The sequence below is a fragment of the Coregonus clupeaformis genome, chromosome 24, assembly GCF_020615455.1.
Source record: "Coregonus clupeaformis isolate EN_2021a chromosome 24, ASM2061545v1, whole genome shotgun sequence".
NCBI classification, from domain to species: domain Eukaryota; kingdom Metazoa; phylum Chordata; class Actinopteri; order Salmoniformes; family Salmonidae; genus Coregonus; species Coregonus clupeaformis.
In genome coordinates, this window is record NC_059215.1 from 1,323,602 (window position 1) to 1,346,388 (window position 22,787).

Here is a 22,787-nt window from a genome sequence, read left to right on the forward strand (position 1 = left end):
TCCCTTTGTAGTCTGTAATAGTTTTCAAGCCCTGCCACATCCGACGAGCGTCAGAGCCAGTGTAGTATGATTCAATCTTAGACCTGTATTGACTCTTTGCCTGTTTGATGGTTCGTCGGAGGTCATAGCGGGATTTCTTATAAGCGTCCGGGTTAGAGTCCCGTTCCTTGAAAGCGGCAGCTCTACCCTTTAGCTCAGTGCGGATGTTTCCTGTAATCCATGGCTTCTGGTTGGGGTATGTACGTACGGTCACTGTGGGGACGACATCATCGATGCACTTATTGATGAAGCCAGTGACTGATGTGGTGTACTCCTCAATGCTGTCTGAAGAATCCCGGAACATGTTCCAGTCTGTGCTAGCAAAACAGACCTGTAGCTTAGCATCTGCGTCATCTGAACACTTTTTTATTAACCGAATCACTGGTGCTTCCTGCTTCAGTTTTTGCTTATAAGCAGGAATCAGGAGGATAGAGTTATGGTCAGATTTGCCAAATGGAGGGCGAGGGAGAGCTTTGTATGCGTCTCTGTGTGTGGAGTAAAGGTGGTCTAGAGTTTTTTTCCCTCTGGTTGCACATTTAACATGCTGGTAGAAATTAGGTAAAACGGATTTAAGTTTCCCTGCATTAAAGTCCCCGGCCACTAGGAGCACTGCATCTGGATGAGCGTTTTCCTGTTGATTAATGGCCTTGTACAACTCATTCAGTGCAATCTTAATGCCAGCATTGGTTTGTGGTGGTAAATAGACAGCTATGAAAAATATAGATGAAAACTCTCTTGGTAAATAGTGTGGTCTACAGCTTATCATAAGATACTCTACCTCAGGCGAGCAAAACCTCGAGACTTCCTTAGTATTTGATTTTGTGCACCAGCTGTTGTTTACAAATATACAGAGACCGCCACCCCTTGTCTTACCAGAGTCAGACGTTCTGTCCTGCCGATGTAAAATTGTGCAAAATTGTGACGACCACCTTGATTCGGTCTTATGTAGCAAAATTTGAAAAGGTGTTTTTTACGTTGGATAAAAGCAGAGACACAGAGCTTCAAAATGGTATATCATACACTGCATTTGAGGAACAATGGGAAAGTAATTCTGCTTTGAAAGTTGATCAACTTTTGAGAAAATGAACTTTGAATGTTTTGGTACACCTACTGGAGAACTCTACTTTGTCTCCACCCATTCAGCACCGTTCACACCCTCTAAAGCTTTAGCCCCGCCCCATCTCGTTTCGCTCTTGGAGCGTTCATAGCGCACACTGGACGCTCTGGCCGATGAGCAGGGTTGATCCCAGCATTCTGACCTCACAACGGCAATCAAGCACCCAAGCTAACATTGGCTTGCTTGCTAGCTACTTCCAGACACAAATTAGAGAACAGCCCACTGACCATTTTACTCGCCCTAGCAGAGCTGGTTAGGCTGTTTTCATGTTATCCAGAGCGTTGGTGACTGTACCTGTGCTGCTGGCAATAATTTAATGAAGCTTTTTTGCCGACGTTTACTGACACCGGCCATATTCAACGGGTGTTGAGTGTTCGTAAATTCATCAGTTATTCTGCGCTCTGGCTTACTCAGACTGAATTTACGAACGCACCCGAAATGGATACTTGCATAGTGGAGTCTTTTGTTAAGACGTAGCTAGCTAGCTAAGTAAACAATTAACCATAATCCCAACTCATAACATTACTACCCTGCAGGTAGCTAACCTACCAGGTACAATGTTAGCTAGCATTTTAACTTGAAATGAAAACTACTTTCTGTCAAAATTAGAGACGTGTAATATCTGAAAATGTAGCTAGACTATTTTACCCGTATACATCATGGATGGACGCGTCTCCCTCACGGATGCCATGGTTGCCCTTAGTTTGAAGATGTAATCCATCTCCTTAGCTATCATACTCTAATTTCACTGATTTCAAAACTCGGTCCTCCAGAAAGTGGAGAGCAACACTTATGCAGTTTTACTACACAAGAAAACATTTTTAAAGCCGCGTTAGACAGGATTACCTACACATACTGACCAGCTCAAATAGACAGAAGCGTGCTATGTGGCAGACCAATCTGAACTCATCTATCTGCATGTCCAGCCCACTCATTATCTCAGCCGATCATGGCTAGCGGGAAGGTTCCTGTCTTTTTCTGTGGCTAAACCATCTAGGCTCGTAATTTAACTATTTTATTCGTATTTACAGATGGCATACAAGTTTGTTATTAAGGCACATGAAAGTTCACATGTTCCAGAAGGTAAATGGCTCAAATGGCTCTCTTGCGAAGTAGTGACCCGCGACATACGCCTAGTTTCCTTAACGAGTCACAACTATCCTGGGTATGAACTTAAAACAATTCCATATAGCTTAGATAGGGCTTAGACTCTTATGGGTTAACGGGCAGGTAGCTTCTTGGGCGGCAGGTAGCCAAGCGGTTAAGAGCGTTGGGCCAGTAACCGAAAGGTTTCTGGTTCGAATCCCTGACCAGGTGAAAAATCGGTCAATGTGCCCTTGAGCAAGGCACTTAACCCTAATTGCTCCTGTAAGTCTGCTACAGTGCATTCGGAAAGTATTCAGACCCCTTGACTTTTTCCACATTTTGTTACGTTACAGCCTAATTCAAAAATTGATTTAAATACATTTTTTCCCCTCATCAATCTACACACGGTACCCCATAATGACAAAGCGAAAACAGGTTTTTAGACATTTTTGCAAATATATTAAACATTATTTACATAAGTGTTCAAACCCTTTGCTATGAGACTCGAAATTGAGCTCAGGTGCATCCTGTTTCCATTGATCATCCTTGAGATGTTTCTACAACTTGATTGGATTCCACCTGTGGTAAATTCAATTGATTGGACATGATTTGGAAATGCACACACCTGTCTATATAAGGTCCCACAGTTGACAGTGCATGTCAGAGCAAAAACCAAGCCATGAGGTCGAAGGAATTGTCTGTAGAGCTCCGAGACAGGATTGTGTCGGCACAGACCTGAGGAAGGGTACCAAAACATTTCTTCAGCATTGATGGTCCCCAAGAACACGGTGGCCTCCTTAATTTGGAACCACCAAGACTCTTCCTAGAGCTGGCCGCCCGGCCAAACTGAGCAATCGAGAAGGGCCTTGCCCAGGGAGGTGACCAAGAACCCAATGGTCACTGACAGAGCTCCAGAGATGGGAGAACCTTCCAGAAGGACAACCATCTCTGCAGCACTCCACCAATCAGGCCTTTATGATAGAGCAGGCAGACGGAAGAAGAAGAAGCCACTCCTCAGTAAAAGGCACATGGCAGCCCGCTTGGAGTTTGCCAAAAGTCACCTAAAGGACACTCCGACCATGAGAAACAAGATTCTCTGGTCTGATGAAACCAAGATTGAACTCTTTGGCCTGAATGCCAAGCGTCACGTCTGGAGGAAACCTGGCCCCATCCCTACGGTGAAGCATGGTGGTGGCGGCATCATGTTGTGGGGATGTTTTTCAGCGGCAGGGACTGGGAGACTAGTCAGGATCGAGGGAAAGATGAACGGAGCAAAGAACATTTACATTTTTACATTTACGACATTTAGCAGACGCTCTTATCCAGAGCGACACACAAATTGGTGCATTCACCTTATAGCCAGTGGGATAACTACTTTACAATATATATATATATATATATATATATTTTTTTATTATTTTTCTCTTTCTTTGGGGTGGGGTAAGGGGGGTAGAAGGATTACTTTATCCTATCCCAGGTATTCCTTAAAGAGGTGGGGTTTCAAGTGTCTCCAGAAGATGGTGAGTGACTCCGCTGTCCTGGCGTCGTGAGGAAGCTTGTTCCACCATTGGGGTGCCAGAGCAGCGAACAGTTTTGACTGGGCTCAGTGGGAACTGTGCTTCCGCAGAGGTAGGGGGGCCATCAGGCCAGAGGTGGATGAACGCAATGCTCTCGTTTGGGTGTAGGGACTGATGAGAGCCTGAAGGAACGGAGGTGCCGTTTCTCTCACAGCTCCGTATGCAAGCACCATGGTCTTGTAGCAGATGCGAGCTTCAACTGGAAACCAGTGGAGTGTGCGGAGGAGCGGGGTGACGTGAGAGAACTTGGGAAGGTTAAACACCAGACGGGCTGCGGCGTTCTGGATGAGTTGTAGGGGTTTAATGGCACAGGCAGGGAGCCCAGCCAACAGCGAGTTGCAGTAATCCAGACGGGAGATGACAAGTGCCTGGATTAGGACATGTGCCGCTTCCTGTGTAAGGCAGGGTCGTACTCTCAGAATGTTGTAGAGCATGAACCTACAGGATCGGGTCACCGCCTTGATGTTAGCGGAGAACGACAGGGTGTTGTCCAGGGTCACGCCAAGGCTCTTTGCACTCTGGGAGGAGGACACAACGGAGTTGTCAACCGTGATGGCGAGATCATGGAACGGGCAGTCCTTCCCCGGGAGGAAGAGCAGCTCAGTCTTGCCGAGGTTCAGCTTGAGGTGGTGATCCGTCATCCACACTGATATGTCTGCCAGACATGCAGAGATGCGATTCGCCACCTGGTTATCAGAAGGGGGAAAGGAGAAGATTAATTGTGTGTCGTCTGCGTAGCAATGATAGGAGAGGCCATATGAGGATATGACAGAGCCAAGTGACTTGGTGTATAGCGAGATTAGGAGAGGGCCTAGAACTGAGCCCTGGGGGACACCAGTGGTGAGAGCACGTGGTGCGGAGACAGATTCTCGCCACGCCACTTGGTAGTAGCGACCGGTCAGGTAGGACGCAATCCAAGAGTGAGCCGCGCCGGAGATGCCCAACTCGGAGAGGGTGGAGAGGAGGATCTGATGGTTCACAGTATCAAAGGCAGCAGACAGGTCTAGAAGGACAAGAGCCGAGGAGAGAGAGTTAGCTTTAGCAGTGCAGAGAGCCTCCGTGACACAGAGAAGAGCAGTATCAGTTGAATGACCAGTCTTGAAACCTGACTGGTTTGGATCAAGAAGGTCATTCTGAGAGAGATGGCAAGAGAGTTGGCTAAAGACGGCACGCTCAAGAGTTTTGGAGAGAAAAGAAAGAAGGGATACTGGTCTGTAGTTGTTGACATCGGAGGGATCGAGTGTAGGTTTTTTGAGAAGGGGTGCAACTCTCGCTCTCTTGAAGACGGAAGGGACATAGCCAGCGGTCAAGGATGAGTTGATGAGCGAGGTGAGGTAAGGGAGAAGGTCACCGGAGATGGTCTGGAGCAGAGAGGAGGGGATAGGGTCAAGCGTGCAGGTTGTTGGGCGGCCGGCCGTCACAAGTCGCAAGATTTCATCTGGAGAGAGAGGGGAGAAAGAAGTCAAAGCATAGGGTAGGGCAGTGTGAGCAGGACCAGCAGTGTCATTTGACTTAACAAACGAGGATCGGATGTCGTCAACCTTCTTTTCAAAATGGTTGACGAAGTCATCCACAGAGAGGGAGGAGGATTCAGCAGGGAGGAGAAGGTGGCAAAGAGCTTCCTAGGGTTAGAGGCAGATGCTTGGAATTTAGTGTGGTAGAAAGTGGCTTTAGCAGCAGAAACAGAGGAAGAAAATGTAGAGAGGAGGGTGTGAAAAGATGCCAGGTCCACAGGGAGTCTAGTTTTCCTCCATTTCTGCTCGGCTGCCCGGAGCCCTGTTCTGTGAGCTCGCAATGAGTCGTCAAGCCACGGAGCAGGAGGGGAGGACCGAGCCGGCCGGGAGGATAGGGGACATAGAGAGTCAAAGGATGCAGAAAGGGAGGAGAGGAGGGTTGAGGAGGCAGAATCAGGAGATTGGAGGGAGAAGGATTGAGCAGAGGGAAGAGATGATAGGATGGAAGAGGAGAGAGTAGCGGGAGAGAGAGAGCGAAGGTTGCGGCGGCGCATTACCATCTGTGTAGGGGCAGAGTGAGTAGTGTTGGAGGAGAGCGAGAGAGAAAAGGATACAAAGTAGTGGTCGGAGACATGGAGGGGAGTTGCAGTGAGATTAGTAGAACAACAGCATCTAGTAAAGATGAGGTCAAGCGTATTGCCTGCCTTGTGAGTAGGGGGGGACGGTGAGAGGGTGAGGTCAAAAGAGGAGAGGAGTGGAAAGAAGGAGGCAGAGAGAAATGAGTCAAAGATAGACGTAGGGAGGAAAAGTCACCCAGAACTGTGAGGGGTGAGCCATCCTCAGGAAAGGAACTTATCAAGGTGTCAAGCTCATTGATTAACTCTCCAAGGGAACCTGGAGGGCGATAAATGACAAGGATGTTAAGCTTGAATGGGCTAGTGACTGTGACAGCATGGAATTCAAATGAGGAGATAGACAGATGGGTCAGGGGAAAAAGAGAGAATGTCCACTTGGGAGAGATGAGGATTCCTGTGCCACCACCCCGCTGACCAGATGCTCTCGGGGTATGCGAGAACACATGGTCAGACGAGGAGAGAGCAGTAGGAGTAGTAGTGTTTTCAGTGGTAATCCATGTTTCCGTCAGCGCCAAGAAGTCGAGGGACTGGAGGGTAGCATAGGCTGAGATGAACTCTGCCTTGTTGGCAGCAGAACGGCAGTTCCATAGGCTGCTGGAGACCTGGAACTCCACGTGGGTCGTGCGTGCAGGGACCACCATGTTAGAGAGGCAGCAGCCACGCGGTGTGAGGCATTTGTATAGCCTGTGCGGAGAGGAGAGAACAGGGATAGACAGAGGCATAGTTGACAGGCTACAGAAAATGGCTACAATAATGCAAAGGAGATCGGAATGAAATGAAGTAAACATCTGGGAATGCGAGAGAGCGGGGCCTCCCTCACTTACGTTTCACTGAAACACCCAAATATAACTCTCCCAACTTCCACCTCAGAAACTATAATTGATGTAAACTACAGCGGTTCAATGTTTTCTAGGAATAGACTAACTTAGTTTATTCAGCTAGCTAACTTGGGGCAGTATTCTTCCGTGAAAAACCGTCCAGGGCACCGAATCCTATGACGCCACAGCCAACTAGCATGCCAGCCTCCAACAACACGGTTTAGCACCAATACTCGGCCACAACAAACCACCAGTGTGTCAACACGCCAAGCAGATCATACGTGTCCGTGTCTAACGTTGTGGGTTGGTCCCGACAGCTTGAGCAAGTCTGTCGTCAACTTATTCAGCCAGTTAGTTAGCTAGAATAGTTAGCATACTAGCTAGCCATTGCTCTCTGCCAACGAAAAAACCCCTCCACCCACGGCATGAACACACAGAGAGAGCCAAGCTAATGTTAACTAGTCACCCATGTCCCGAATTCCCTTGAACGACTCTAGCTACCAGTATGTCAAAACAAAACAAATGTAGGTTATAACTTACCCCTAGCAGCTACTGTTAGCTAGCCAAGTGCAAAGCTAGCCACTGAATTGACTCAGCCAGTTCGCGTCTGTTCGCTAGGTCGTTCCAGCTATTGTTTAGTTAGCTATCCAGGTAGCAACAAGCTAGCTACATTTCGAGCACAGTAGCTACTTACTACCTAACGTTAACGCTTCAGACAATGAGGTTAGAAAAACAGCTGAATGGTAGGCATTATTGTATCTAATTATTGTAGGCAGCTAGCTGGCGTAATTAAAGGTACTCTCAAGCGACCTACAATAACCTACGATAACTACCTACAATACCTAACTACAATCTAACTACATGGTTTAAGCTTTACTCCACACCATATAAGCCATATAAGCCAAGCTTACCTCCCGCCAGAGATCAACCAACCTATGCATGAGATCTAATTACAGAGACCTCCTTGATGAAAACCAGCTCCAGAGCGCTCAGGACCTCAGACTGGGGATAAGGTTCACCTTCCAACAGGACAACGACCCTAAGCACACAGCCAAGACAAGAGTGGCTTCGGGACAAGTCTCTGAATGTCCTTGGGTGGCCCAGCCAGAGCCCGGACTTGAAACCGATCGAATATCTCTGGAAAGACCTGAAAATAGCTGTGCAGTGACTCTCCCCATCCAACCTGACAGCGCTTGAGAGGATCTGCAGAGAAGAATGGGAGAAACTCCCCAAATACAGGTGTGCCAAGCTTGTAGCGTCATACCCAAGAAGACTCGAGGCTGTAATCGCTGCCAAAGTTGCTTCAACAAAGTACTGAGTAAAGGGTCTGAATACTTACGTAAATGTGATATTTCAGTTTTTTGTTTTTAATAAATTGGCAAAAATGTCTAAGAATTTTTTTTTGCTTTGTCACTATGGGTTATTGTGTGTAGATTGAGGAAAAAATGAGGAAAAAGTAAAGGGGTCTGAATACTTTCCAAATGCACTGTAAATGACTACAATGTAAAATGTATTTTCATCAATGAATAGGCTAAAAAGCATTATTTTGTAATGGGATGTGTGTGTGTGTGTGTGTGAGCCGTACAGTGGGGGAAAAAAAGTATTTAGTCAGCCACCAATTGTGCAAGTTCTCCCACTTAAAAAGATGAGAGAGGCCTGTAATTTTCATCATAGGTACACGTCAACTATGACGGACAAAATGAGGATTTTTTTCCCTGAAAATCACATTGTAGGATTTTTTATGAATGTATTTGCAAATTATGGTGGAAAATAAGTATTTGGTCAATAACAAACGTTTCTCAATACTTTGTTATATACCCTTTGTTGGCAATGACACAGGTCAAACGTTTTCTGTAAGTCTTCACAAGGTTTTCACACACTGTTGCTGGTATTTTGGGTTAGGGTTACCTAACCCTAACCCTAACCCTCCTCTAGAGCAGTGATGTTTTGGGGCTGTCGCTGGGCAACACAGACTTTCAACTCCCTCCAAAGATTTTCTATGGGGTTGAGATCTGGAGACTGGCTAGGCCACTCCAGGACCTTGAAATGCTTCTTACAAAGCCACTCCTTCGTTGCCCGGGCGGTGTGTTTGGGATCATTGTCATGCTGAAAGACCCAGCCACGTTTCATCTTCAATGCCCTTGCTGATGGAAGGAGGTTTTCACTCAAAATCTCACGATACATGGCCCCATTCATTCTTTCCTTTACACGGATCAGTCGTCCTGGTCCCTTTGCAGAAAAACAGCCCCAAAGCATGATGTTTCCACCCCCATGCTTCACAGTAGGTATGGTGTTCTTTGGATGCAACTCAGCATTCTTTGTCCTCCAAACATGACGAGTTGAGTTTTTACCAAAAAGTTATATTTTGGTTTCATCTGACCATATGACATTCTCCCAATCCTCTTCTGGATCATCCAAATGCACTCTAGCAAACTTCAGACGGGCCTGGACATGTACTGGCTTAAGCAGGGGGACACGTCTGGCACTGCAGGATTTGAGTCCCTGGCGGCGTAGTGTGTTACTGATGGTAGGCTTTGTTACTTTGGTCCCAGCTCTCTGCAGGTCATTCACTAGGTCCCCCCGTGTGGTTCTGGGATTTTTGCTCACCGTTCTTGTGATCATTTTTACCCCACGGGGTGAGATCTTGCGTGGAGCCCCAGATCGAGGGAGATTATCAGTGGTCTTGTATGTCTTCCATTTCCTAATAATTGCTCCCACAGTTGATTTCTTCAAACCAAGCTGCTTACCTATTGCAGATTCAGTCTTCCCAGCCTGGTGCAGGTCTACAATTTTGTTTCTGGTGTCCTTTGACAGCTCTTTGGTCTTGGCCATAGTGGAGTTTGGAGTGTGACTGTTTGAGGTTGTGGACAGGTGTCTTTTATACTGATAACAAGTTCAAACAGGTGCCATTAATACAGGTAACGAGTGGAGGACAGAGGAGCCTCTTAAAGAAGAAGTTACAGGTCTGTGAGAGCCAGAAATCTTGCTTGTTTGTAGGTGACCAAATACTTATTTTCCACCATAATTTGCAAATAAATTCATTACAAATCCTACAATGTATTTATTTATTTAATTTTTACAATGTGATTTTCTGGAATTTTTTTTCTCAATTTGTCTGTCATAGTTGACGTGTACCTATGATGAAAATTACAGGCCTCTCTCATCTTTTTAAGTGGGAGAACTTGCACGATTGGTGGCTGACTAAAAACATTTTTTCCCCCACTGTATGCCCTGTCCAGACTTGTCTATGCGGCCAACAGAAACTCATGAGTAAAACAGTAAACGGGTGACTCTCCCCCCCCAGCTAGTCTCTCTGCGTCAGTGAAAGCCTCAAAGGGACTAGAACGCCAGTCTGACAAAACAGTTGATGGATTTTCAAACCACCAGTCTAATTGAGAAACAACAGTTTTATAGTTCAGAAAGAAAACGCCACGTAGAAATATGTTTAACCAGTTATTAAGCAATGAATAATGCAAGTCTTGGTGATTTATAGTCCCGTGTAGCTCGGTTGGAAGAGCATGGCGCTTGCAACGCCAGGGTTGTGGGTTCGATTCCCACGGGGGGACCAGTATGAAAAATGTATGCACTCACTAACTGTAAGTCCCTCTGGATAAGAGCGTCTGCTAAAATGACTAAAATGTAAAAAAATAGGCTCTGCTTCTTCAGGGTAGCTCACTGGCCAAGCAAAGCATCAACATATAATAGCCTACAGGCAGTGAGCGTGTTAAGCTATACCAATCCCCCAGAACAGCAAGCCAACTATGTAGAGCTACGCCAGAACACCGTTTAGAGATGACCAATAGACCAGCTAAAGGAAAACCTACCATCACAAGATGAATACTGTGTGGTTATGTTAACCATAAACGACTCCTGTCCCTCGTGACGTACCACCGGGTACCTTCGCTTGAGGCTAGATGAGCTTCATCTTGGCACGGGCGAACAATCTGCCCGTCTTGCCAACGTAGCAGTGTGTGAACCCAGCCGCCCTAGAGACGCACCGCCGGGGGTGCTCTCACTGAGCTATAAGAGTAGCCTGATCATCTGCGGTCTACATTAAATATCTACCCAACACTACTACTACTACTAACACCCAACTGAAGCAGTATAAACCCAGCCAACCACCTGCGCTAATATGCACTGACCTATTACTGGTCCTCTGTAGCTCAGCTGGTAGAGCACGGCGCTTGTAACGCCAAGGTAGTGGGTTCGATCCCCTGGACCACCCATACACAAAAATGTATGCACGCATGACTGTAAGTCGCTTTGGATAAAAGCGTCTGCTAAATGGCATATTATTATTATTATTATTATTATTATTATTACTATTACGATAACCACCAGAGCAATACTATTGGCTGTGGGCTGAATGGCGACATAGCGAACTATATAAGGCTTGGAACTTGCAGATGAAAATCATCACTTTTGGCATCCAAAATCTCTTTGGCGTTTTTTATCTAATATAGCGTTGGTAGGAAGCAGAGGACCAACGCCCCATGATCTCCAGTGTGGATGCAGGGACAGATGGAGAAGCCGTTTGAAGCAGCGCCGATTCCAAATGATTGGGATGCGTATAGCTCAGGAGATTTCCCACAGCGTTGGAAGAGGAGACGGAGCTGTGATGAAAACCAGTATCTCGTCATTGGTTTGCCAGCATCAGTGATGAGTAATGGGTCGCCCAGCGTGGCCAGTGGTCACCATTGCTGGTAGCGTAACTTGGAAGAGAGGACAGAAAGCAGCGTTAGTTTGAGCAGTGATACCTGGAGTACCTTCACCCTTCGTGTTAGTTTGAGCAGTGATACCTGGCATACCTTCATCCTTCCTATTAGTTTGAGCAGTGATACCTGGAGTACCTTCACCCTTCCTATTAGTTTGAGCAGTGACACCTGGCATACCTTCACCCTTCCTATTAGTTTGAGCAGTGATACCTGGAGTACCTTCACCCTTCCTGTTAGTTTGAGCAGTGATACCTGGCATACCTTCACCCTTCCTGTTAGTTTGAGCAGTGATACCTGGAGTACCTTCACCCTTCCTATTAGTTTGAGCAGTGATACCTGGCATACCTTCACCCTTCCTGTTAGTTTGAGCAGTGATACCTGGAGTACCTTCACCCTTCCTGTTAGTTTGAGCAGTGATACCTGGCATACCTTCACCCTTCCTGTTAGTTTGAGCAGTGATACCTGGAGTACCTTCACCCTTCCTGTTAGTTTGAGCAGTGATACCTGGCATACCTTCACCCTTCCTATTAGTTTGAGCAGTGATACCTGGAGTACCTTCACCCTTCCTGTTAGTTTGAGCAGTGATACCTGGCATACCTTCACCCTTCCTGTTAGTTTGAGCAGTGATACCTGGAGTACCTTCACCCTTCCTGTTAGTTTGAGCAGTGATACCTGGAGTACCTTCACCCTTCCTGTTAGTTTGAGCAGTGATACCTGGAGTACCTTCACCCTTCCTGTTAGTTTGAGCAGTGATACCTGGCATACCTTCACCCTTCCTGTTAGTTTGAGCAGTGATACCTGGCATACCTTCACCCTTCCTGTTAGTTTGAGCAGTGATACCTGGAGTACCTTCACCCTTCCTGTTAGTTTGAGCAGTGATACCTGGCATACCTTCACCCTTCCTGTTAGTTTGAGCAGTGATACCTGGCATACCTTCACCCTTCCTGTTAGTTTGAGCAGTGATACCTGGAGTACCTTCACCCTTCCTGTTAGTTTGAGCAGTGATACCTGGAGTACCTTCACCCTTCCTGTTAGTTTGAGAAGTGATACCTGGAGTACCTTCACCCTTCCTGTTAGCTCAGCCATGACATATCACATAACATACAGTAGACTGCTGCAGAGCAACACAGCTCAGCCATGACATACCACATAACATACAGTAGACTGCTGCAGAGCAGCTCAGCCATGACATACCACATAACATACAGTAGACTGCTGCAGAGCAGCTCAGCCATGACATATCACATAACATACAGTAGACTGCTGCAGAGCAGCACAGCTCAGCCATGACATACCACATAACATACAGTAGACTGCTGCAGAGCAGCACAGCTCAGCCATGACATACCACATAACATACAGTAGACTGCTGCAGAGCAGCACAGCTCAGCCATGACATACCACATAACATACAGTAGACTGCTGCAGAGCAGCACAGCTCAGCCATAACATACAGTAGACTGCTGCAGAGCAGCACAGCTCAGCCATGTAGCTCAATCGGTAGAGCACGGTGCTTGTAACGCCAGGGTAGTGGATTCGATCCCCGGGACCACCCATACGTAAAAATGTATGCACACATGACTGTAAGTCGCTTTGGATAAAAGCGTCTGCTAAATGGCATATTATTATTATTATTATTATTATTATTATTATTATTATATTATAATGACATACCACATAACATACAGTAGACTGCTGCAGAGCAACACAGCTCAGCCATGACATACCATCACATACAGTGGCTTGCGAAAGTATTCACCCCCTTGGCATTTTTCCTATTTTGTTGATTACAACCTGGAGTTAAAATGGATTTTGGGGGGTGGGTTGTATCATTTGATTTACACAACATGCCTACTACTTTGAAGATGCAAAATATTTTTTATTGTGAAACAAACAAGAAATAAGACAAAAAAAACAGAACTTGAGCGTGCAAAACTGCTCCAGCTCTTTCAAGTTGGATGGGTTCCGCTGGTGTACAGCAATCTTTAAGTCATACCACAGATTCTCAATTGGATTGAGGTCTGGGCTTTGACTAGGCCATTCCAAGACATTTAAATGTTTCCCCTTAAACCACTCAAGTGTTGCTTTAGCAGTATGCTTAGGGTCATTGTCCTGCTGGAAGGTGAACCGCCGTCCCAGTCTCAAATCTCTGGAAGACTGAAACAGGTTTCCCTGAAGAATTTCCCTGTATTTAGCGCCATCCATCGTTCCTTCAATTCTGACCAGTTTCCCAGTCCCTGCCGATTAAAAACATCCCGCAGCATGATGCTGCCACCACCATGCTTCACTGTGGGGATGGTGTTATATATATAATATAATATATATAATATATAATAATAATAATATAATATGCCATTTAGCAGACGCTTTTATCCAAAGCGACTTAGTCATGCGTGCATACATTTTTTAATTTTATTTGTGTATGGGGGGTCCCAGGGATCGAACCCACTACCTTGGCGTTACAAGCGCCGTGCTCTACCAGCTGAGCTACAGAGGACCTGCTCTCGAGGTGATGAGAGGTGTTGGGTTTGCGCCAGACATAGAGTTTTCCTTGATTGCCAAAAAGCTCAAATTTTGTCTCATCTGACCAGAGTACCTTCTTCCATATGTTTGGGGAGTCTCCCACATGCCTTTTGGCGAACACCAAACGTGTTTGCTTATTTTTTTCTTTAAGCAATGGCTTTTTTCTGGCCACTCTTCCGTAAAGCCCAGCTCTGTAGAGTGTACGACTTAAAGTGGTCCTATGGACAGATTCTCCGCTTTGCAGCTCCTTCAGGGTTATCTTTGGTCTCTTTGTTGCCTCTGATTAATGCCCTCCTTGCCTGGTCTGTGAGTTTTGGTGGGCGGCCCTCTCTTGGCAGGTTTGTTGTGGTGCCATATTCTTTCAATTTTTTTAAATAATGGATTTAATGGTGCTCCGTGGGGTATTCAAAGTTTCAGATATTTGTTTATAATTCAACCCTGATCTGTACTTCTCCACAACTTTGTCCCTGACCTGTTTGGAGAGCTCCTTGGTCTTCATGGTGCCGCTTGCTTGGTGGTGCCCCTTGCTTAGTGGTGCCCCTTGCTTAGTGGTGCCCCTTGCTTAGTGGTGTTGCAGACTCTGGGGCCTTTCAGAACAGGTGTATATATACTGAGATCATGTGACAGATCACGTAACACTTAGATTGCACACAGGTGGACTTTATTTAACTAATTATGTGACTTCTGAAGGTAATTGGTTGCACCAGATCTTATTTAGGGGCTTCATAGCAAAAGGGGTGAATACATATGCACGCACCACTTTTCCATTATTTATTTTTTAGAATTTTTTGAAAATGTAATTTTTTTCATTTCACACCACCCATGAAATAAAAATAAAAATCAATTTAAATTACAGGTTGTAATGCAACAAAATAGGAAAAATGCCAAGGGAGATGAATACTTCTGCAAGGCACAGTAGGTCCTGGATGGATGGAAGCTTGGCCCCAGTGATGTACTGGGCTGTACGCACTACCCTCTGACACCGCCTGGTATAGAGGTCCTGGATGGCAGGGAGCTTTGCCCCAGTGATGTACTGGGCCGTACGCACTACCCTCTGACACCGCCTGGTATAGAGGTCCTGGATGGCAGGGAGCTTTGCCCCAGTGATGTACTGGGCCGTACGCACTACCCTCTGACACCGCCTGGTATAGAGGTCCTGGATGGCAGGAAGCTTGGCCCCAGCGATGTACTGGGCCGTACGCACTACCCTCTGACACCGCCTGGTATAGAGGTCCTGGATGGCAGGAAGCTTGGCCCCAGCGATGTACTGGGCCGTACGCACTACCCTCTGACACCGCCTGGTATAGAGGTCCTGGATGGCAGGAAGCTTGGCCCCAGCGATGTACTGGGCCGTACGCACTACCCTCTGACACCGCCTGGTATAGAGGTCCTGGATGGCAGGAAGCTTGGCCCCAGTGATGTACTGGGCTGTACGCACTACCCTCTGACACCGCCTGGTATAGAGGTCCTGGATGGCAGGGAGCTTTGCCCCAGTGATGTACTGGGCCGTACGCACTACCCTCTGACACCGCCTGGTATAGAGGTCCTGGATGGCAGGGAGCTTTGCCCCAGTGATGTACTGGGCCGTACGCACTACCCTCTGACACCGCCTGGTATAGAGGTCCTGGATGGCAGGAAGCTTGGCCCCAGCGATGTACTGGGATGTACGCACTACCCTCTGACACCGCCTGGTATAGTCTGGTATAGAGGTCCTGGATGGCAGGAAGCTTGGGCCCCAGCGATGTACTGGGATGTACGCACTACCCTCTGACACCGCCTGGTATAGAGGTCCTGGATGGCAGGGAGCTTGGGCCCCAGCGATGTACTGGGATGTACGCACTACCCTCTGACACCGCCTGGTATAGAGGTCCTGGATGGCAGGAAGCTTGGCCTCAGTGATGTACTGGGCCGTACACACTACCCTCTGACACCGCCTGGTATAGAGGTCCTGGATGGCAGGAAGCTTGGGCCCCAGCGATGTACTGGGATGTACGCACTACCCTCTGACACCGCCTGGTGTAGAGGTCCTGGATGGCAGGAAGCTTTGCCCCAGCGATGTACTGGGATGTACGCACTACCCTCTGTAGCGCCTTACGGTCAGATGCCGAGCAGTTGCCATACCAGGCGGTGATGCAACCGGTCTCAATGGTGCAGCTGTAGAACTTTTTGAGGATCTGGGGGCCCATGCCAAATCTTTTCAGTCTCCTGATGTGGAAAAGGCATTGTCGTGCCCTCTTCACGACTTTCTTGGTGTGTTTGGACCATGATAGTTTGTTGGTGATGTGGATACCAAGGAACTTGAAACTCTCGACCCGCTCAACTACAGCCCCGTCGATGTGAATGAGGGTGCGTCCGGCCCTCCTTTTCCTGTAATCCACGATCATCTCCTTTGTCTTGATCACGTTGAGGGACAGGTTGTTGTCCTGGCACCACACTGCCAGGTCTATGACCTCTTCCCTGTAGGCTGTCTCATCGTTGTCGGTGATCAGGCCTACCACCACTGTGTCGTCAGCAAACTTAATGATGGTGTTGGAGTCGTGCTTGGCCACGCAGTCGTGGGTGAACAGGGAGTACAGGAGGGGACTAAGCGCTCACCCCTGAGGGGCCCCCGTGTTGAGGATCAGCGTGGCAGATGTGTTGTTGCCTACCCTCACCACCTGGGGGCGGCCCGTCAGGAAGTCCAGGATCCAGTTGCAGAGGGAGGTGTTTAGTCCCAGGGTCCTTAGCTTAGTGATGAGTTTTGTAGGCACTATGATGTTGAACGCTGAGCTGTAGTCAATGAACAGCATTCTCACATAGGTGTTCCTTTTGTCCAGGTGGGAAAGGCAGTGTGGAGTGCGATTGAGATTGCATCATCTGTGGATCTGTTGGGGCGGTATGCAAATTGGAGTGGGTCTAGGGTTTCCGGGATGATGGTGTTGATGTGAGCCATGACCAGCCTTTCAAAGCACTTCATGGCTACAGACGTGAGTGCTACGGGCGGTAGTCATTTAGGCAGGTTACTTTCGCTTTCTTGGGCACAGGGACTATGGTGGTCTGCTTGAAACTTGTAGTTATTACAGACTCGGTCAGGGAGAGGTTGAAAATGTCAGCGAAGACACTTGCCTGTTGGTCCCCGCATGCTCTGAGTACACGTCCTGGTAATCCGTCTGGCCCCGCGGCCTTGTGAATGTTGACCTGTTTAAAGGTCTTGCTCATGTTGGCTACGGAGAGCGTGATCACACAGTCGTCCAGAACAGCTGGTGCTCTCATGCATGCTTCAGTGTTGCTTGCCTCGAAGTGAGCATAAAATGCATTTTGCCCGTCTGGTAGGATCGCGTCACTGGGCAGCTCGCAGCAGGGTTTCCCTTTGTAGTCTGTAATAGTTTGCAAGCCCTGCCACATCTGACGAGTGTCAGAGCTGGTGTAGTGGGATTCAATCTTATTCCTTTATTGACGCTTTGCCTGTTTGATGGTTCGTCTGAGGGCAGACCCTAGACCCACTCCAATTCACATCTAGTTACACAGCAGCATAGAGAGAAACATCTAGTTACACAACAGCATAGAGAGAAACATCTAGTTACACAACAGCATAGAGAGAGAAACATCTAGTTACACAGCAGCATAGAGAGAAACATCTAGTTACACAGCGGCATAGAGAGAAACATCTAGTTACACAGCAGCATAGAGAGAAACATCTAGTTACACAGCAGCATAGAGAGAGAAACATCTAGTTACACAGCAGCATAGAGAGAAACATCTAGTTACACAGCAGCATAGAGAGAGAAACATCTAGTTACACAGCAGCATAGAGAGAGAAACATCTAGTTACACAGCAGCATAGAGAGAGAAACATCTAGTTACACAGCAGCATAGAGAGAGAAACATCTAGTTACACAGCAGCATAGAGAGAGAAACATCTAGTTACACAGCAGCATAGAGAGAAACATCTAGTTACACAGCAGCATAGAGAGAGAAACATCTAGTTACACAGCAGCATAGAGAGAGAAACATCTAGTTACACAGCAGCATAGAGAGAGAAACATCTAGTTACACAGCAGCATAGAGAGAGAGAAACATCTAGTTATACAGCAGCATGAGAGAGAAACATCTAGTTACACAGCAGCATAGAGAGAAACATCTAGTTACACAGCAGCATAGAGAGAAACATCTAGTTACACAGCAGCATAGAGAGAAACATCTAGTTACACAGCAGCATAGAGAGAAACATCTAGTTACACAGCAGCATAGAGAGAAACATCTAGTTACACAGCAGCATAGAGAGAAACATCTAGTTACACAGCAGCATAGAGAGAGAAACATCTAGAAACACAGCAGCATAGAGAGAGAAACATCTAGTTACACAGCAGCATAGAGAGAAACATCTAGTTACACAGCAGCATAGAGAGAGAAACATCTAGTTACACAGCAGCATAGAGAGAGAAACATCTAGTTACACAGCAGCATAGAGAGAGAAACATCTAGTTACACAGCAGCATAGAGAGAGAAACATCTAGTTACACAGCAGTGTCGATGCAGAACAAGGAGCCAGATCAGAGTAGCAGGGATCGGCAGTAGGATGAGCGAGCAGACCCAGGCAGCTTAAATAGACCGCTAATAATTTATGCGTGATTGTTACTAGGCTCTAATTGGTGCCATCTCAGCTGATTCGTCAGGCCAAGGCGGGGCATTCGGGTTTTACCTTCTGAACTGGTTCCGGTTAATATCTTCAAACCATCAGTCTGATTGGAGAAACAACCAGTTTCTCAACAAAACAACGAGTATCACTTTTATTGTGTTTTTATGAGGTTCTCAATGTTAAATATGGAAATACTTCCTGTCCCGTATCACTGCAGTTGGTTTGTAGTCTAACTATACCCAAGGCCTCTGCTCTGTCTATCCTAACTGAAGACGTGTGCCACTGGAGGGGTTGTCTTCCACTAGTCTCTACTTACTGACACTAATGTAGCTGATAGCTGCCTGCTTTAACTGAGGAACTTTTACTGCGCTTGTCTCACCTCCTCTTGACTGTAAGTCTCTCTGGATAACAGTTTACTAATGACCAACGTGGAAATGTGTGTGTGTGTCTCTCCCTGGGGTTATATATAACCGTGTGTGTGTGTGTGTGTGTGTGTGTCCAGGTTCCGTGGCGTCCAGGCGGGGACAGACAGCCGGGTGGCAGAGCTCCTGAACCAGGTGAAGCTGAAGAGCTTTGAGGCAGAGCGCTCTCAGATGGTGCAGGAGGAGACTGCCAGGAACCTGGGACGGTGTCAGATGGAGTCGGAGAAACACCAGAAGAAACTAGAGGTAGGGGGTTCTGTGTCTCCAATGGCTACCCTATTCTCTGTGTAGTGCACTACTTTGGACACACCTCGGCTGCGTCCCATAGGGCTCTGGTCAAAGCAGTGCACCATACAGGAAGGGACTTGCCCAATGGGAAAGTGAGGAATATTTGTTGGTTTGCCCGGAAGATTATTCTCACTTGCCCGAAAATAAAGTAGCTGTTTTCACCTACGCACAGGGGAGGAACCAGACAGACCAGACTACTGGAATTCTTAGCATTTTGGTAAAATAAATCACCTTCCTAATGGGGCAACCACAGAGCAGGCTGAACTACTTCTCAGGTCACTTTCATCCTTAATGTCAGTCCCTGGTACAGGGAGTAGGGTTCCTTAATGTCAGTCCCTGATGCAGGGAGTAGGGTTCCTTAATGTCAGTCCCTGGTACAGGGAGTAGGGTTCCTTAATGTCAGTCCCTGATACAGGGAGTAGGGTTCCTTAATGTCAGTCCCTGATGCAGGGAGTAGGGTTCCTTAATGTCAGTCCCTGATACAGGGAGTAGGGTTCCTTAATGTCAGTCCCTGATGCAGGGAGTAGGGTTCCTTAATGTCAGTCCCTGGTACAGGGAGTAGGGTTCCTTAATGTCAGTCCCTGATACAGGGAGTAGGGTTCCTTAATGTCAGTCCCTGATACAGGGAGTAGGGTTCCTTAATGTCAGTCCCTGATGCAGGGAGTAGGGTTCCTTAATGTCAGTCCCTGATACAGGGAGTAGGGTTCCTTAATGTCAGTCCCTGATACAGGGAGTAGGGTTCCTTAATGTCAGTCCCTGATACAGGGAGTAGGGTTCCTTAATGTCAGTCCCTGATGCAGGGAGTAGGGTTCCTTGATGTCAGTCCCTGATACAGGGAGTAGGGTTCCTTAATGTCAGTCCCTGATACAGGGAGTAGGGTTCCTTAATGTCAGTCCCTGATACAGGGAGTAGGGTTCCTTAATGTCAGTCCCTGATGCAGGGAGTAGGGTTCCTTAATGTCAGTCCCTGATACAGGGAGTAGGGTTCCTTAATGTCAGTCCCTGATACAGGGAGTAGGGTTCCTTAATGTCAGTCCCTGATACAGGGAGTAGGGTTCCTTAATGTCAGTCCCTGATGCAGGGAGTAGGGTTCCTTGATGTCAGTCCCTGATACAGGGAGTAGGGTTCCTTAATGTCAGTCCCTGATACAGGGAGTAGGGTTCCTTAATGTCAGTCCCTGATACAGGGAGTAGGGTTCCTTAATGTCAGTCCCTGATGCAGGGAGTAGGGTTCCTTGATGTCAGTCCCTGATACAGGGAGTAGGGTTCCTTAATGTCAGTCCCTGATACAGGGAGTAGGGTTCCTTAATGTCAGTCCCTGATGCAGGGAGTAGGGTTCCTTGATGTCAGTCCCTGATACAGGGAGTAGGGTTCCTTAATGTCAGTCCCTGATACAGGGAGTAGGGTTCCTTAATGTCAGTCCCTGATACAGGGAGTAGGGTTCCTTAATGTCAGTCCCTGATGCAGGGAGTAGGGTTCCTTAATGTCAGTCCCTGGTACAGGGAGTAGGGTTCCTTAATGTCAGTCCCTGATACAGGGAGTAGGGTTCCTTAATGTCAGTCCCTGATACAGGGAGTAGGGTTCCTTAATGTCAGTCCCTGATGCAGGGAGTAGGGTTCCTTAATGTCAGTCCCTGATACAGGGAGTAGGGTTCCTTAATGTCAGTCCCTGATACAGGGAGTAGGGTTCCTTAATGTCAGTCCCTGATACAGGGAGTAGGGTTCCTTAATGTCAGTCCCTGATGCAGGGAGTAGGGTTCCTTGATGTCAGTCCCTGATACAGGGAGTAGGGTTCCTTAATGTCAGTCCCTGATACAGGGAGTAGGGTTCCTTAATGTCAGTCCCTGATACAGGGAGTAGGGTTCCTTAATGTCAGTCCCTGATGCAGGGAGTAGGGTTCCTTAATGTCAGTCCCTGGTACAGGGAGTAGGGTTCCTTAATGTCAGTCCCTGATACAGGGATTAGGGTGCCATTTGAGAAGAGCCTTTGGCCAGATGAAACTAAAGGACAACTTGGGCCTGAATACTAGCTTGAGATTTACACACAAACCTCTCATTCACTTCAAAGTGGGAATAATATGAGAAAGAATTCCACTTTTTGTTTTATCATGTGTTAATGAATAAAATAAATGACAATAAGGAAGACGCCAAACTACCCCAACTTGGCCTGGAAATGTAATAATAAATAATAATATGCCATTTAGCAGACGCTTTTATCCAAAGCGACTTACAGTCATGCGTGCATAAATTTTTGTGTATGGGTGGTCCCGGGGTTCGAACCCACTACCTTGGCGTTACAAGCGCCGTGCTCTACCAGCTGAGCTACAGAGGACCACATGTCTTAGTTAGTCAGCGCTGCTCACGGGACCGTCGGGGTGTCGAGAGTAGGAGAGCTGATCTAGGACCAGGTCTCCCCTGACCATTATAATCCTGTTCATTATGATCTAAAACACGCTTGATACATACGGACCCCTTGGCTCTAGTCCAGGGTGTTACATGCAGCTTGCTGAGCGGTAGCAAACGGCATGTGGTCCCTCTGTAGCTCAGCTGGTAGAGCACGGCGCTTGTAACGCCAAGGGTAGTGGGTTCGATCCCCGGGACCACCCATACCTAAAAACGTATACACGCATTACTGTAAGTCGCTTTGGATAAAAGCGTCTGCTAAATGTCATATTATTATGTAACGCCCTGGACCAGAGTTAACAGCCCCTGGTCTCCCATCAGGTCCTGACCAAGGAGTTGTACCGGCTGCAGACGGCCTCAGAGAAGCAGATAACAGAACTCCAGGCCCAGAACGCTGAGCACCAGGCCAGACTAGAGACCTACGAGAGACTGGAGCAGGAGCTGGACGACGTCACCGTGCAGGCTGCTGAAAGTAACGTTCTCACAACGTTAGGATAATATTAGAAAGGAACGTTCTCACAACGTTAGGATAATATTAGAAAGGAACGTTCTCACAACGTCAGAATAATATTAGAAAGGAACGTTCTCACAATGTCAGAATAATATTAGAAAGGAACGTTCTCACAACGTTAGAATAATATTAGAAAGGAACGTTCTCACAACGTTAGAATAATATTAGAAAGGAATGTTCTCACAACGTTAGAATAATATTAGAAAGGAACGTTCTCACAACGTTAGAATAACATTAGAAAGGAATGTTCTCACAACGTTAGAATAATATTAGAAAGGAACGTTCTCACAACGTTAGAATAAAATTAGAAAGGAACGTTCTCACAACGTTAGAATAATATTAGAAAGGAACGTTCTCACAACGTCAGAATAATATTAGAAAGGAACGTTCTCACAACGTTAGAATAATATTAGAAAGGAACGTTCTCACAACGTCAGAATAATATTAGAAAGGAACGTTCTCACAACGTTAGAATAATATTAGAAAGGAACGTTCTCACAACGTTAGAATAATATTAGAAAGGAACGTTGGCACAAGGTTAGAATAGTAGTTCATATCATCAACATCAGTAGCAGTGATTGGCTC

General features: G+C 46.9%; 1 protein-coding gene across 1 annotated transcript in view; it reads left to right on the forward strand.

Moving 5' to 3' along the window:
* Positions 1–22,787, forward strand: part of pibf1 (progesterone immunomodulatory binding factor 1) — a gene marked incomplete at its 3' end in the record, with an annotated part of 66,482 nt that overhangs the window by 41,489 nt on the left and 2,206 nt on the right. Inside the window, 2 exon segments of the mRNA XM_045206952.1 lie at positions 19,085–19,250; positions 22,013–22,163. Coding sequence (XP_045062887.1) covers positions 19,085–19,250; positions 22,013–22,163 — 317 coding nt within the window.